This window comes from Tursiops truncatus, chromosome 10, assembly GCF_011762595.2.
Source record: "Tursiops truncatus isolate mTurTru1 chromosome 10, mTurTru1.mat.Y, whole genome shotgun sequence".
NCBI lineage: Eukaryota > Metazoa > Chordata > Mammalia > Artiodactyla > Delphinidae > Tursiops > Tursiops truncatus.
This window is the reverse complement of record NC_047043.1, coordinates 32,699,621-32,711,969: the sequence shown is the minus strand read 5'-3', so window position 1 is coordinate 32,711,969 and position 12,349 is coordinate 32,699,621. Positions and strand designations below refer to the sequence as shown.

At 57.7% G+C, this 12,349-nt stretch overlaps 2 protein-coding genes across 2 annotated transcripts in view; both read right to left on the bottom strand.

Annotated features, from left to right (window-relative positions):
- The window catches only part of TFEB (transcription factor EB), a 47,933-nt gene extending 46,467 nt beyond the window's left edge, over positions 1 to 1,466 (bottom strand). Inside the window, exon 1 of the mRNA XM_033864274.2 lies at positions 1,203 to 1,466. The gene's annotated coding sequence lies outside the window, so the exon portion shown is untranslated. The remainder of the gene's footprint in view (positions 1 to 1,202) is intronic.
- A 1,616-nt stretch (positions 1,467 to 3,082) lies between these two features.
- PGC (progastricsin) lies at positions 3,083 to 11,548 on the bottom strand. Its single transcript, XM_033864272.2, has 9 exons — positions 11,490 to 11,548; positions 9,424 to 9,574; positions 8,901 to 9,018; positions 7,820 to 7,938; positions 6,984 to 7,183; positions 5,588 to 5,710; positions 4,882 to 5,029; positions 3,999 to 4,097; positions 3,083 to 3,266 (listed from the first exon to the last, which is right to left on the bottom strand). Exons 1-9 carry the CDS (start codon positions 11,546 to 11,548, stop codon positions 3,111 to 3,113), a joined length of 1,173 nt encoding a protein of 390 aa, XP_033720163.1. The 3' UTR covers positions 3,083 to 3,110.
- Positions 11,549 to 12,349: the final 801 nt, after the last annotated feature.

The following is a 12,349-nucleotide window of genomic DNA, read 5'->3' as shown; positions in this document are numbered from 1 at the left end:
CAATGCGGGCGCTCGCGCAGACGAGCCCCGCCCCAGGCGCCCTCTCCCCCTCCCTCCCTTCCTCCCTCCCCCTGGGCGCTGGGCTGGGGCGCGCCGGGCGGCTTCAGCGCGAACCTGCTCGCGCAACCCTGAGCAGCTCGGGGCAGCCGTGCGTGAAGCCAGAACCCCCGGCGGGAGGGGGCCGAGGGGCGGGGGAGCCGAGCTGGCATCAGCCCGCTCCCTTCGAGGAGGCGAGCGCACTCGCTGCGGCCGAATAGCTGATCGGGGTACCGGGAGGAGGGGAGAAGAAGGAGCGCTGACTCGGGGGCGGGACAGCCTGAGGTTGGGCGGTGCGGACTCAGGGAATCGGGGAGAAGGAGGCGTGTTTTCCGGGATTCGGGACCGAGAAGAAGGGGGATACTCAGGGGGCGGGCAGATGGCTGGGAGCTCCAGGGAAGGTAGAAAGAGGGGCGTGCAGTGGGTGAGCTCTGGGGTTGGGATTCCCTAAGGTCGTGGAATAATGCAAGGGGGAGAAAAAGACTGCGCTCAGGGATACCGGGGGACTCTGGCAGAGGCGGCTTCTTCAAGAGGCCGAGGGGGAGGAAGGGACGGGAAGGGAGGGAGGGATGGTACTTCCACCCGCCCCCCCCTCAGCTTCCAGCAGCCCGGCCCCCGGGGCGTGGCGCCGCTCCGGCCCTCCCATTCCCCCGGACCATCCAGGCAGGGCCTGGCCCGGCCGGACTCGGCCCCCGCACACCTCCCCTACCTCGGCGCCCTCCCCTGTGCCACCCGCCCCAGCCGCGTCCGGTGGAGAAGAAGTGGGCGCCGGGCCCACACGCCCTCAAACTTCTTGCAAGTTCACTCCCACGTCTCCCGCCCCTTCGACTCCCAGCTCCCGGGCCGGGAAGGCCCGTGCCCGCCACGGCCCCTCCCGCCTGGTTACATAAGGTCGCAGAGAAGCCGCCCCCCGGCCGTGGCCTGAAGGGAGGGGCTGAAGGGGCTCCCAGGCTCCGCGGGCAGCGCCGCCCCGGCCATGCGCCGGGCGTCCCGGGCTAGACGGACAGCGGGGCGGGTGGCAGCGCGGCGCACACGGTCTCGCTCCCCTTTCCAGTCGACACCCCCACCCACCCACCTGTCTCCCGGACCCACTGGATCGGAGCAGGGGAGCCTGGGTCGGGGGTTCCGGGCCCTCCGCGCACCCCTTGCCCCCCAGCGCTGCTCACCTAACTATGAAGGTCAATCCGTCCGCCGCCCGCGCCCCGCGGCTCCGGCAACTTGTCCCAAGTTCAGGTGTCCGGCCCGAGAGCTGTGCCGGCCACCCCCTCCCGGGCTCCTCAGGCTCCGCGCCACCAGGGAGGCCTGCCCCTGTCCGCCCTTCCTTCTGCCGTCGGCGCCGCCGCCGCTCCCTACGTCCAGCCGGCGGCCGCCGCCTCCGCTGTCACCGAGCCCCGCGCCCGGCGCCGGGGCTCTTGCTGTCACTCAGCACTCACTTCCCGCCGCGCCCGGCAGAGGGCAGCACCCTTCCCCGCGGCCCCGCCCCGCCCGACTCCGCCCCACGTCGGCCTGCCGCGGAGCCCGCTGGGAAGCGTAGTCCTCCCTGCAGCTCGGCTAGGCATGCCGGGATTTGTAGTCCCGCTCCGTGAGTTCAGGCCTGTACAGGGACTTGGCGTTTAATTTGGAAACTTCGTTCCACTTCGTTTCTACCCCTTTTGCAAGTTTTCTCTTTTCAGTAAGTGATGTCCGAACTACACAGATCACCACAATACACCCTGTGGCCTATCTGACCCCAAGGAGAGACTTGCAGCGGGCTGGCTTTCCTGGAGTCTAGGAAAGATGTAGGGTCCCAGATGGTGAGCTGTTGCCATAGAAACCCCTCTGTGTCAAACCTCAGTTTCCCTCCTGGTTTGGAGTGGGGTACCAGACCTGGATCTTGAGCATAAGGGACAAGGTTGGTCAGCATGGTAAAGGAAATATGACTATAAAATAGAGCCCACCTCCCCCCAATTGTGAATTCTCCATTTATATATACCCCCTCCCCACCTAGACCTCATCAGCCGAGCTTGCAGGTACCCCCCGCTGCCATGTTGCTGGACAGAAATTTCCTGACCTCTTTCGTGTCACCTTCCCCTGCTGGAAGTTACAGGGTGCTGAGCTATCATTCTTTGCCTTTTCCTCCTCCTCCTCCTCCCCCTCCCCATACCGTGTCCCTCCCCCACCCCCACCAGGTTTCGGGTTTTTTGCTGGGAGGGTCCTATGGAGGACAGGAATGAAGTCCAGAAGGACAAGACCTCTTGCTCAGTTGGTTAGAACAAATGGGTTTGATTTTCATGTGATTCAAATAGCTATCCCTCTTGTCCATGGTTGAGAGCCAGCCCTTCTTTAAAGACAAGCCCTGGGACATAGGGGTCTGGGTTAAAATATGATAGGCTTAACTCAGCCCAGATCTTCTGGAGCCCTCCTGGAACCTACTAGGTTCTGGTGGCATCGGGTGATCTCTCCCTAAAGGATCCGTGACTGTTACAAGTGTGTACCGGCATCCAGCCTTACTCTGAAAGCTCCTAGTGGAACTTGATCACAGATAAGGAGGAAGAGGCTAGATTTAGGATACATTGGACCCCTAGTCACACTGCTAGTGCACATGTGTGGGGTCACTCTGGTGGTAGTTTGGTAAATTAGGTCAGCAGAGCATTTTGGATTGCCCATTACAAAGGAATGTCCTGCTTCCATGCCACTACCACAGTCTTCCCTCTCCAGAGAGAAGCTGTGAACAGACTCCAAGCTTTGAGGGATGCAGGGCCCACCCCCAAGCCCTACCCTGTCCCCTATTTCTCTTAGGTTCTCAGTGACCCACTGCAAACCTCCTAGAAACTCAGGCAGAACATGGTGCAGCAGAGGCAAATCTGCCCCTGACTCTCATTGTCCCCATTGTCTGAGACCAGGGGCTGCCTTACAGGCCACAACTGCCCTCTAGAAACAACAGGCTGGTCGATATGGAGAAGAAAGATTTATTGTTAGAGAAAGTCCAGAGTCCAGAGAAGGGAGGCTACATGCAGAGAGGAAATGCAGAGAGAACCCCCTGTAGCCTGGGAGGCCCAGAGGGAGAAGGGAGCCTGGGCGTCCAGGCGCTGAGTCTAGACGGCGGTGGCAAAGCCCACCCTGTTGTTGCCCAAGTCATAGACGGAGTAGTAGGACCTGAGGAAGACGTCCCCAAGGATCCACAGGGGCTGGCCATTCTGGGAGGGCACGTAGGTGGGCTCGACCCCCAGCATGCAAAAGCTGTCGTCGTACTGCACAACACAGAAGGGCAACACTCATTCATCCGCTCACACAGTGACGGGGCACTGCTCGGCCCAGAGCCCCAGGCCAGCAGCACAGATGCAGAAACAGGTGAGCCGAAGTTTCTGCCCTTGAGGGCTCACAGGCCAACTGAGCCTCCAGAGCCAGAGTCGGGCTGGTGGGGGATTCTGGCGTGGCCGAGGGCAGGCTGCAAAAGGCCTCCCTCTGCAGGGTCTCCTTGACTCCCTCCTGTTCCTGATTTGGAGCAGGTCAGCCTGGCGGTAAAGTCTTGGAACCAGACCAACTTGGGTTCAAAGCTTAGCTTCACCCTGACTAGCTCTGTGGCCTTGGGCCAGTTACTTAACTCTCTGAACCTCCAAGTTTTTGTTTGTAAAATAGAATCAGTATCTCGCTCATTGAATGTTGTGACGAGTAATCAGGGAAATGTAGACAAAGTGCTTCACTCAGGGGCTGACTCTCATAAGTGATCAACAAAGAGCCAGCGCCCCTCCCCTCTAATTAATAATAATCATTAATAATAGGTGGCACTCTGCTCTTTCATAGCCGCGTTCCAGAGACGGGGGTTTAGAATCAATGGATGGGGAAAAGAAATCAATGCTGCAAGGCATCAGGAAATGGCGCGAGGTAAGGAGACCCAGCGTTTCTGGCTACCCACCCCTTCCTCCCACCCCTCACCCCCATCCCCCATCCCCCACCCTCCCGATGCAGGGGCCAGGACTTACATTGAGGATGTAGGAAGCGGGTGACAGAGGGAACTGCACACCATTTATGATGAACGTGAGGGTGGGCAGGCTCTGGATGCTGTTACAGTCCACGAGAAACTGCAGAGAGGAACAGGGCCCGGGATGTCTCATCTCCCCCCTGAGAGGACCTGCCAACCCCATCGCCTCAGCCCCTCAGGACCCGGGCCTGAGCCCCAAGCCTGCTTTGGGACTGGAGGCTGCAACACCAATACTGCTCGTGTTACACATGAGGACTCACGTGCAGAGGGTGGGATCTGGGGGGACCTGAGCATCTTTCTCACCCCCAAACATGACTCTTGCTTGAATTTTCCCCATGAGAGAGATTAAATCTACACCCCTTTCTCTGCAAGTGTCCTTTTAAAACACGCAGGTCTGTAGAAAGCATGGCCCATCAGTCCACCAAAGTTAGTGGGAATGCATTAATTAGGCAAACCCTTTGGTGGGCTCAGGAGGGGGCACGGGGCAGAGAGCATGGCCCTGTGGAGGTGAGGGAGCTGTGGACTGAAGGGTTATCCCTTGTCACTCATGGGCTTGACAGCACAGTCTAGTTGTTTCCCTCTTACTGCAAAGCCCAGCAGGTGTGTAAACTGTTTCCGCTAAGGGGCTGAAGCTCAGAGGAAATTCTGCCTAGTAGTGACCTCCCCACACCCTTTTAGCACAAGCATCTGGCTCCCCTGGATCAGCCTTCGGGCCCCCAGCCAGCTCCCAGCCCCAGTCATCCTGGGGCCCCCACCTCCAGTGCCTGGGGGCGGCGAGAAGCACGGAGGCCAAGAATCAAGCTATTCCTGTGCTCCCAGGAAAAACCACAAATGCCCCCTGGCTGGCCTCCCCCAGGGAAGGGGCACACCTCCGCCACACGCACCTGTCCATACTCGTTCTCCTCGGCCCCTGTGGCCTGCAGAAGGGAGCTCACGAACTGCTGGGGCACAGTGAGCAGAGACGTGCCAGTGTCCACGACGGCCTGGCAGCCCTGGGAGCACCAGCCCGTGGCCTGGTCACCAATGAGGAACCTGAACGGTGAGGAGATGGGCGGCCTCAGCACCTCCCAGCTCAGGGCAGCTAGGGGATAGCTGCAACCACAGAATCAAGGTGCACCTCCAGAAGATAAGGGCCCTGCACAGGTCAATCCAGCCATCCTCCTGCCTCATACCAAAGTCTGTCAAAGGCCACCTAAATGGCCTTGGAATCTCTTTCTAAAGAGTTCCAAGGATGGTTCTAGAAACACTGAAGGCCAGGGTTACTGATTCATTGTAAGTACTTTGAGCAAAATAGTCCCTTCCCCTCACACACCCCAGTTTTCTAATGTCTAAGCCCCTAGGGTTGGACTACAGGGTCCAAAATGTCTGGGATTCCCAGTCCTGCCCCTTCCTATGTTGTCCCCACCCCACCCTCCTTCTCCAGGCCGACCTGGGCCTTGAAACCCCAGCTGAGGGCAGCTGTGGCTTTGCAGGCGCAGGTCTCTGGGGTCCTCTGTCCCCCCGCCACCCGGCAGTACCCGTGTGACATGAAGTGCCTCAGAGCCTGCTCTGAGGAAGTACCCACACCCCCAGGGCCCACCACAGACTCACTCCTCAATGCCAATCTGCCAGTACAGCTCCTGGGTGACGGGGGCCCAGTGGATCTGCCCCGTGTACAGGCTGCTGTCCACACCTCCGAAGATGACTGCTCCCCCATCCTGAGAGCCCTGCTGGCTGCAGGACGCAAAGCAAAAGTGAGTCAGGCAGTGGCTGTGGAAAAGGCAGGAAAACAGAGGTCCTGCCCTGGCTCCACACTGGGGCTCCCTGAGGAACGGCTGTGTCTCCCCTCAGACAGGGGCTCCCTGAGGATGGGGCGGCGTCTCTCCTCAGACCGGGGCTCCCTGAGGAACGGTTGTGTCTCCACTCAGACCAGGGCTCCCCGAGGGCGGGGCCGCGTCTCCCCTCGGAATGGGGCTCCCTGAGGGAAGAGGCTGTGTCCACCCGCCCCCCCCCCCCCCCCCCGGACTGGAGCTCAGACTTCCCAGTGCCTCAGGCTCCCAGGTGCTCCACCAAGCGCTGCCTCTGGGGAAGCCTCTGGTCGTCTGGCCCCCCACCCTGCCACACACCACGTTCTCCATTCCCTTTCACTTTGTGCTGCTGGTGGAGCGTGTCCACGGGAGCCTGACCCGGGCCCAGCTTGTTATTTTTCTGCTGGGATCGGAGGGAGGTAGGGCCCAGGTGGAGGGGAGGGCAGGGCCTCCCCTGTTAGACAGAAGACGAACCTGAGTGTGGAACTGGGCAGAGCTCCTACGGGCTAAACTCAGAGTACTTGTAAACAGAGGCCAGCAACCGACATAACAGGATAATGTGGTTGAAAGATTCAGATGACTAAGCCCCAGAGAGTAGATATTGACTATCTCTAGAAGGTAGTTGTCTAATTCTGGAGAGGAAAGAAAGTCCACCCCAGGCGACGCCCCCACCCCCACCCCTCCTACTGCCTGGCACCGGGGCCCATCCACATAAATCACTGAGTTGGCTCGTGTTTGTGGTAAGAATAACAACTCGTTAGGAGTTCATGGTGGACCTAGACCAGAAGACTCCAGGACCTGGCTAGAACAATAGATCAAAGGAGATGAAGCAATAGATTTCTACACAAAAGAGGTGTCCAGGTAGAAAACATTTGGTCAGAAGGAAATGAGCTAACTGGGGCTCTGGGCAGGAGGTAAGCCCAAGAGGTATGGAGAAAGCAGTAGCAATGCTCAAAGAAGAGCTCAGCCGGAGGAAGGAGAGACACTGTCGTGGCCAAGAAATACAAAGAAGAGGCCGAGTGGGCAGGGACAGATGCAGGGGTTGGGGAGGGGAGGAGGAAGAGTCAGAAGCCCAGGAGGAAAGGCCCTGCCAGATATGCCTGCTGGGAGGCCTTCAAATCCCAAAGTGTTGACCCTCAGCCACCCAGGGCCACGGGGGCAATGGGCTGGGAGCTGGGGACCGCCAGGTGGTTCCTTACCTGCCGAGGTAGAAGCTAAAGACTGGGCTGGTGAGGGCGCCCTCCTGCAGCATGCCCTGCAGGGCGGTGCGGGCCCCGCCCATGGACAGGGCAGGGTAGGCCATGCCCATGATGCCATCGAACTTCGCATAGAGGAAATTGGTCCCCGGCTCTTTCTCACTCAGGCCGAACTCCTGGTTGGGGACCTTGATGCCCTGGACCTGGAGGGGAAAGAGAGGATGGGAGATGACAAGTGTATCTCCACCCACCTCCCCCAGGCTCCCCCTCCTCAGACCCCTCAAGGGTCTGTTCTTCATCCCTCCTTTGCTTCTGCTGCCTCTCTTCTTGTCAGGTTTGCAAAAGCCACTTTCTCTTCCAAGAAGCCATCCCCGACCGCTGCAGCATTCCCCACCCCAACCTTCTTCTTCCCGAGGCTTTAAGTTCCTTAAGGACCAGGTCACCCCAACCATTGTGGTGCCCTTGGTGCCTGGCACATGATGGCCCGCAGTGAGGGTTCAATGAGTGAATAGGTGAGCTTTTTTTTTTTTTTTTTTGCCAGCGCCTTGTGGCATGCGGAATCTTAGTTCCCCGACCAGGAATCAAACCCGTGCCCCCTACAGTGGAAGTGTAGAGTCTTAACCGCTGGACCACCAGGGAAGTCCCTGGGCGAGCCTTTATTGTACTGATTTTCTGGCCTGTACGGTAGAGCAGTAGGTGTTTCCCATATTTTTCAGGGCCTCCATCTAAGTCTCCCCATCAGACTGTGAGGACTTTGAGGTTAGAATCCAGCTCACAGCCCCGGACTACCTTCCCCACATCTGGGTGTGGGCACGGGGGCAGCCGGCAGTGTCACTCACTGTCAGAGTGTCATAGCCGAAGAAGCCGGTGAGGCTGCCGCTGCCGTACTGCAGGGAGAAGGTCTGCCCATTGGTGGAGTAGGTGGAGGACAGGCTGGGGTTGAAGCGGGTGTGGCTGGCTGCAAGGGAAGGAAAATTCGGGAAGTCAGGCTAGCCCACTCTCAGGCCTGCCGGACTGCCCACCTGTCTCCCAGCCTGGGCTCACATCCTGGGGACTCAGCACTCCTCCCACGCCCCACCCCCCACCGGCCACTGAGTCAGGGGGTGGCCAGCTGACTTTCCTGGCATTGGAAGACCCACAAGAACTGGCCAGCCTCGATTCCAAAGCCCCCTCTGACCTACAGAACCTTGAGATGCCCTAGGATGGTGACCTCCCTATGGGCAGGTTATATAGAATCTATTCATCTCCCTGACCCCCAGCAGATCTCCTGACACATGGCGAGTGCTGAGAAATTACTCATCGGATGAAGGAGTGAATGAACCTCCAGGGCATCTGTGCATTCCCTGACCCTCACCTCACCCCGAGCAGAAGCTGGCCACACCAGGATCCTGAGATAGCCTAGGATGGAGCCAATGAGGGACCTTCTGGACTAGAGGCGTCAAGACCCAAACTCCAAGGCTTTGGCAGGGACCAAGGCAGCCCTAGGAAGTGAATATCTCCTGTCTCCAAATACAACTACAGGGAGGGGACCACATCTATATCCTTCTCCCGTGTCCCTTGAGATACTCAGTAAGAACTTAGTAAACCATGGGGTGGAGTAGCATAGAAAGAGTGTTGTACAGTGGAGTGGGATGGAATGGCATTGCCCAGAGCAAACAGAACGGAGTGGAGTGGGCTGGGCTGGGCTGGAGTAGGTGAAGGGATATGTATTGGTGAGCAGGGAAAGCAGAGGGGCCACCCAGCTCCATGGCCAGCTTCTTCCCTCTGGCTTGGGCATGTGCCACATGACCCTGGACAGGTCCCTGGTCCTCTCCGGGACTGCAGCTCTCCCCAGCAATCTTTATGAAGTGCGGCCCTTCCCCAGAGGGTGTCAGTGCCCTGCCCTGCCAACCGCCCTCCCCTGCCCAACCTAGCACTCACTGCAGGCCTGGCTCTGGCAGTAGACAGAGGGCACCCACAGGTTGGAGGAGCCAGTATCAAAAAGGACCAGGAAGTTCTGTGGTGGGGTCCCGATGCTGATCTCACCAAAGTAGGCAGCCTGGGCGGGAGACGGGGGACATGGACGGGCTGTTAGCTCTGGCGGGATCCAGGGACCATCAGGCCCAGCCTCCTCCACGGACAGAGTGACAGAGTGACCAGCCCCACAGCCCGCACCAGAAGCAGGGGCCTGAGCCTGCCCTCCACGCTCGCCCAGAACCCACAGACCTTCGGTCCAAGCCCGCCCGGGGCAGCTGCAAAGGTCTCTGTGGACTCAGCTGCTAGGTCAGCAGGGGCCCCTGAGTGCTCTGCCCGCCAATGAAGTCTCTGGGCTGGCAGGTCTGAGAGATGGGGGCAGGCCCCGGGGGCCGGGTGGGAGGGTGCAGAGAGGAAGGGCGCAGCTCACAGCCCAGGCCTGGCCTTTGGCAGCAGGGGATGGGGAGCCCCGGGGAGGGTCAGGACTCACGTCCATGTAGTCCATGGGCTCGGAGGCCACGCTGAAGTCACTGAAGTGGTACCTCTGGGCGGGGTCGTACTTGTGGGTCCTCAGGAAGTCCTCCAGTATCCCCTTCTCTTTCATGGTCTCACGGATGGACTTTAATTTCTTCACGGGGACTCTGCGGAAGGGCTGGGGTCAGGGCAGGACCTCCCTCTTTCCTACAGAGGCTCTAATATCCCAATCTCTCTCTCTCTCCATCTCTGTTTGCCTCAGGCTCCCTGCCGCTCTGTCCCCCGGTGTCTGCGGCTTGTACGTGTCTGTGTGTCTCCCTCTTTCTCCATCTCTGTCTCAATCTCTGGTTCTCTCTGGCTTTTTCTCCCTCTGCCTCTCATTTTCTTCCTCTCTCTTTCTCTTTCTTTCAAAACTCTTCTCAGGACTTGCTCTGAGATTCAGAAAACAACTGACTTCACCCATGCATGCCCCCACCCCATCTCATGGGTCCTCATCCCACCCTGGTCCTCCACTCTCAGATATCCCATAAACACTTTCCCAGGCAGGGGAGAGGAACTTCAGACATTACCCTTTGTAGGATTTGTACATTTTTGTTCTGTTTTTGTTTTTTTGGCTGTGCCGCGTGGCTTGCGGGATCTTAGTTCCCTGACCAGGGATTGAACCCGCGCCCTCAGCAGTGAAAGCGCGGAGTCCTTAACCACTGGACTGCCAGGGAATTCCCAATTTGTGCATTTTTAAAAAAGGTTTCAGAGGGACTTCCCTGGCATCCAGTGGTTAACACTCCGCACTTCCACTGCAGTGGGAGCGGGTTCAATCCCTGGTCAGGGAACTAAGATCCCACATGCTGCACAATGTGGCCAATAAAATAAAATAAAAGTTTCATAGATGGCAAAGTTCACCCCAAAGAAAGTCCTCTGGTACAGTGGCTGTCAGGCACCTGGTGCCGGTTGGCTGTGACAGAGCACAGGACCAGGGGAAGGGCACTAGACTGGGGACTCAGAAGACAGGGTCCTAGTTCTGCCCCTGCAGCGACTTGTCTGGCCTGGATCAGTCACGCTCCTCTCAGGATGCCGGGACAGTGGGGAGGTTGGCCTGGTTGGTCCGGAGCCCAAATCAGCTCTGGAACTGTATGTACTGAATTATGGGTTTCTGCCCATGTCTTCGCAGACCTCCTTGCCGCCATTGCCTAGGGGTCTCTGCGGGTCCACCCAGGCCTTGTTCCAGGCTCCAGAATTCCTGCTGCTTTCACTTCTTTCCCCATCTCTTCCCCATTCCCCCAAGACCCTTCAGCGTCCAGAAATTCTCAGCTAAACCCATTCACCTGGAGCCATGAAGGCTGATGGCTGACTGCGCCCCATCACAGTTACAGAATTTGCATATTCAAAGAAGTTTCTGAGAGGAGCCATCTCTTCGCCAAAAAAATCACTCTTTAGTGGTAGAATAGCAAGCAGAGTGGCGGGCCGGGAGTCCTCCTGATGTCCTGTGAGCTGTGCCGCCTCGTTCCCTATCCCCTGACACCTCAGCGTGTAGAGATTACATGACGGGTGTTTCTGCTTAGATGATTTTGGCATCTACCAAATCAATTGGGGGCCTTAAGGAAAATACTAGCAAACGTCTCCCTATCTAGAAATAATTGTACCGGCCGTTCAGCACCTGCTTGGGTGGTGGTCACCCTTATTCTCCCTGTTTCCTATCCATCTTTTCTCATCAGTGGGGGAAGAGATGGGGCTTCTCCCTTTGACTGGAAGTTCCCTGAAAGCAGAGGCCATATCTCCTCCCACCGCTGAGTCCTGTCCTACACCAATTCAGGGAGCCTTCCCTGTCCAGAAGTCCCAGAGCAGAGGCAGATCATACACAGAGCTTCCTTGTCCCTTCCAACATGTGAGGATAGCAAAAAGATGGGGGTCTATGAACTAGGAAGCAGATTCTCGCCAGACACCAAATCTACAGGCACCTTGATCTTGGACTTCCTAGCCTCTAGAACTTGGAGAAATAAATTTCTGTTGCTTATAAGCCATCCAGTCTATGGTAGTTCATTTAAAAATAAAAAGGCTGCCCCAGCAGCCAGGCCCCAGACTCACTTGATCACGGCCGCCTCCAAGGTCTGGAGGCAGATCAGAGCCACCACCATCCACTTCATGATGCCGATTCCCAGCTGGCCACAGTAGAGAAGCAGCTCAGAGCTGTGGCGTCAGTGGAGTGAAGACCTGAACACTCCTTCCTCCTTTATACCCCGAGGACCGAGCCCAGCCCCTGCCTCCCTGCCCTGCACCAGCATGACCTCAATCCCCATCATACCCTGGGCTCCACGTATCAGTTATTTCTGTGTGTTTTCCCTTGTGAGGGTGGCTGCAAAGGACTTTTCATCTTATTGACTTTTCAGTACAAGCAGTGGAGGCCAGGAGGTGCAAGCGATAAGAAATCAAAGTTGTCGTAAGATGGAGTGGCAAATATGACTTCTTGTGCAGGAACCAGAGGTGTGAGGTAAGCCTTTTAGGGGGAGGGCCAGAAGAGAGCAGAGTGAGGGCCGTAGGATCGATAGGCAGGTTTTTTATCCTCAGTACTTCCGACACTTGCAAACAAAACACTCTTTGCTGTGGACACTGTCCTCGGCATTGTAAGATGTTTAGCAGCACCCCTGGCCTCTACCCACTAGATGCCAGCAACAGTCCCCCAGTTGTGACAACCAACAGTGTCTGCAGGCATTGCCACATGTCCCTTTCGGGAGCAAACTTGTTGAGAATCGCTGGTCTATAGGTGATGCACTCAAAGATTCTGACTTAAGTCCTGGTTCCAGCACCCCCAACCCCTTGGGGGATGCAGTTAGGAGTGTCGGGGGTTGATGGGGTCAGTAGCTAGGAGGATGGTAATGATAATGGTAGTGGTGAGCGTGATGCAGACCGTGGTGATGTTGGCGGTATTGTTAGCACAGATGCAGATG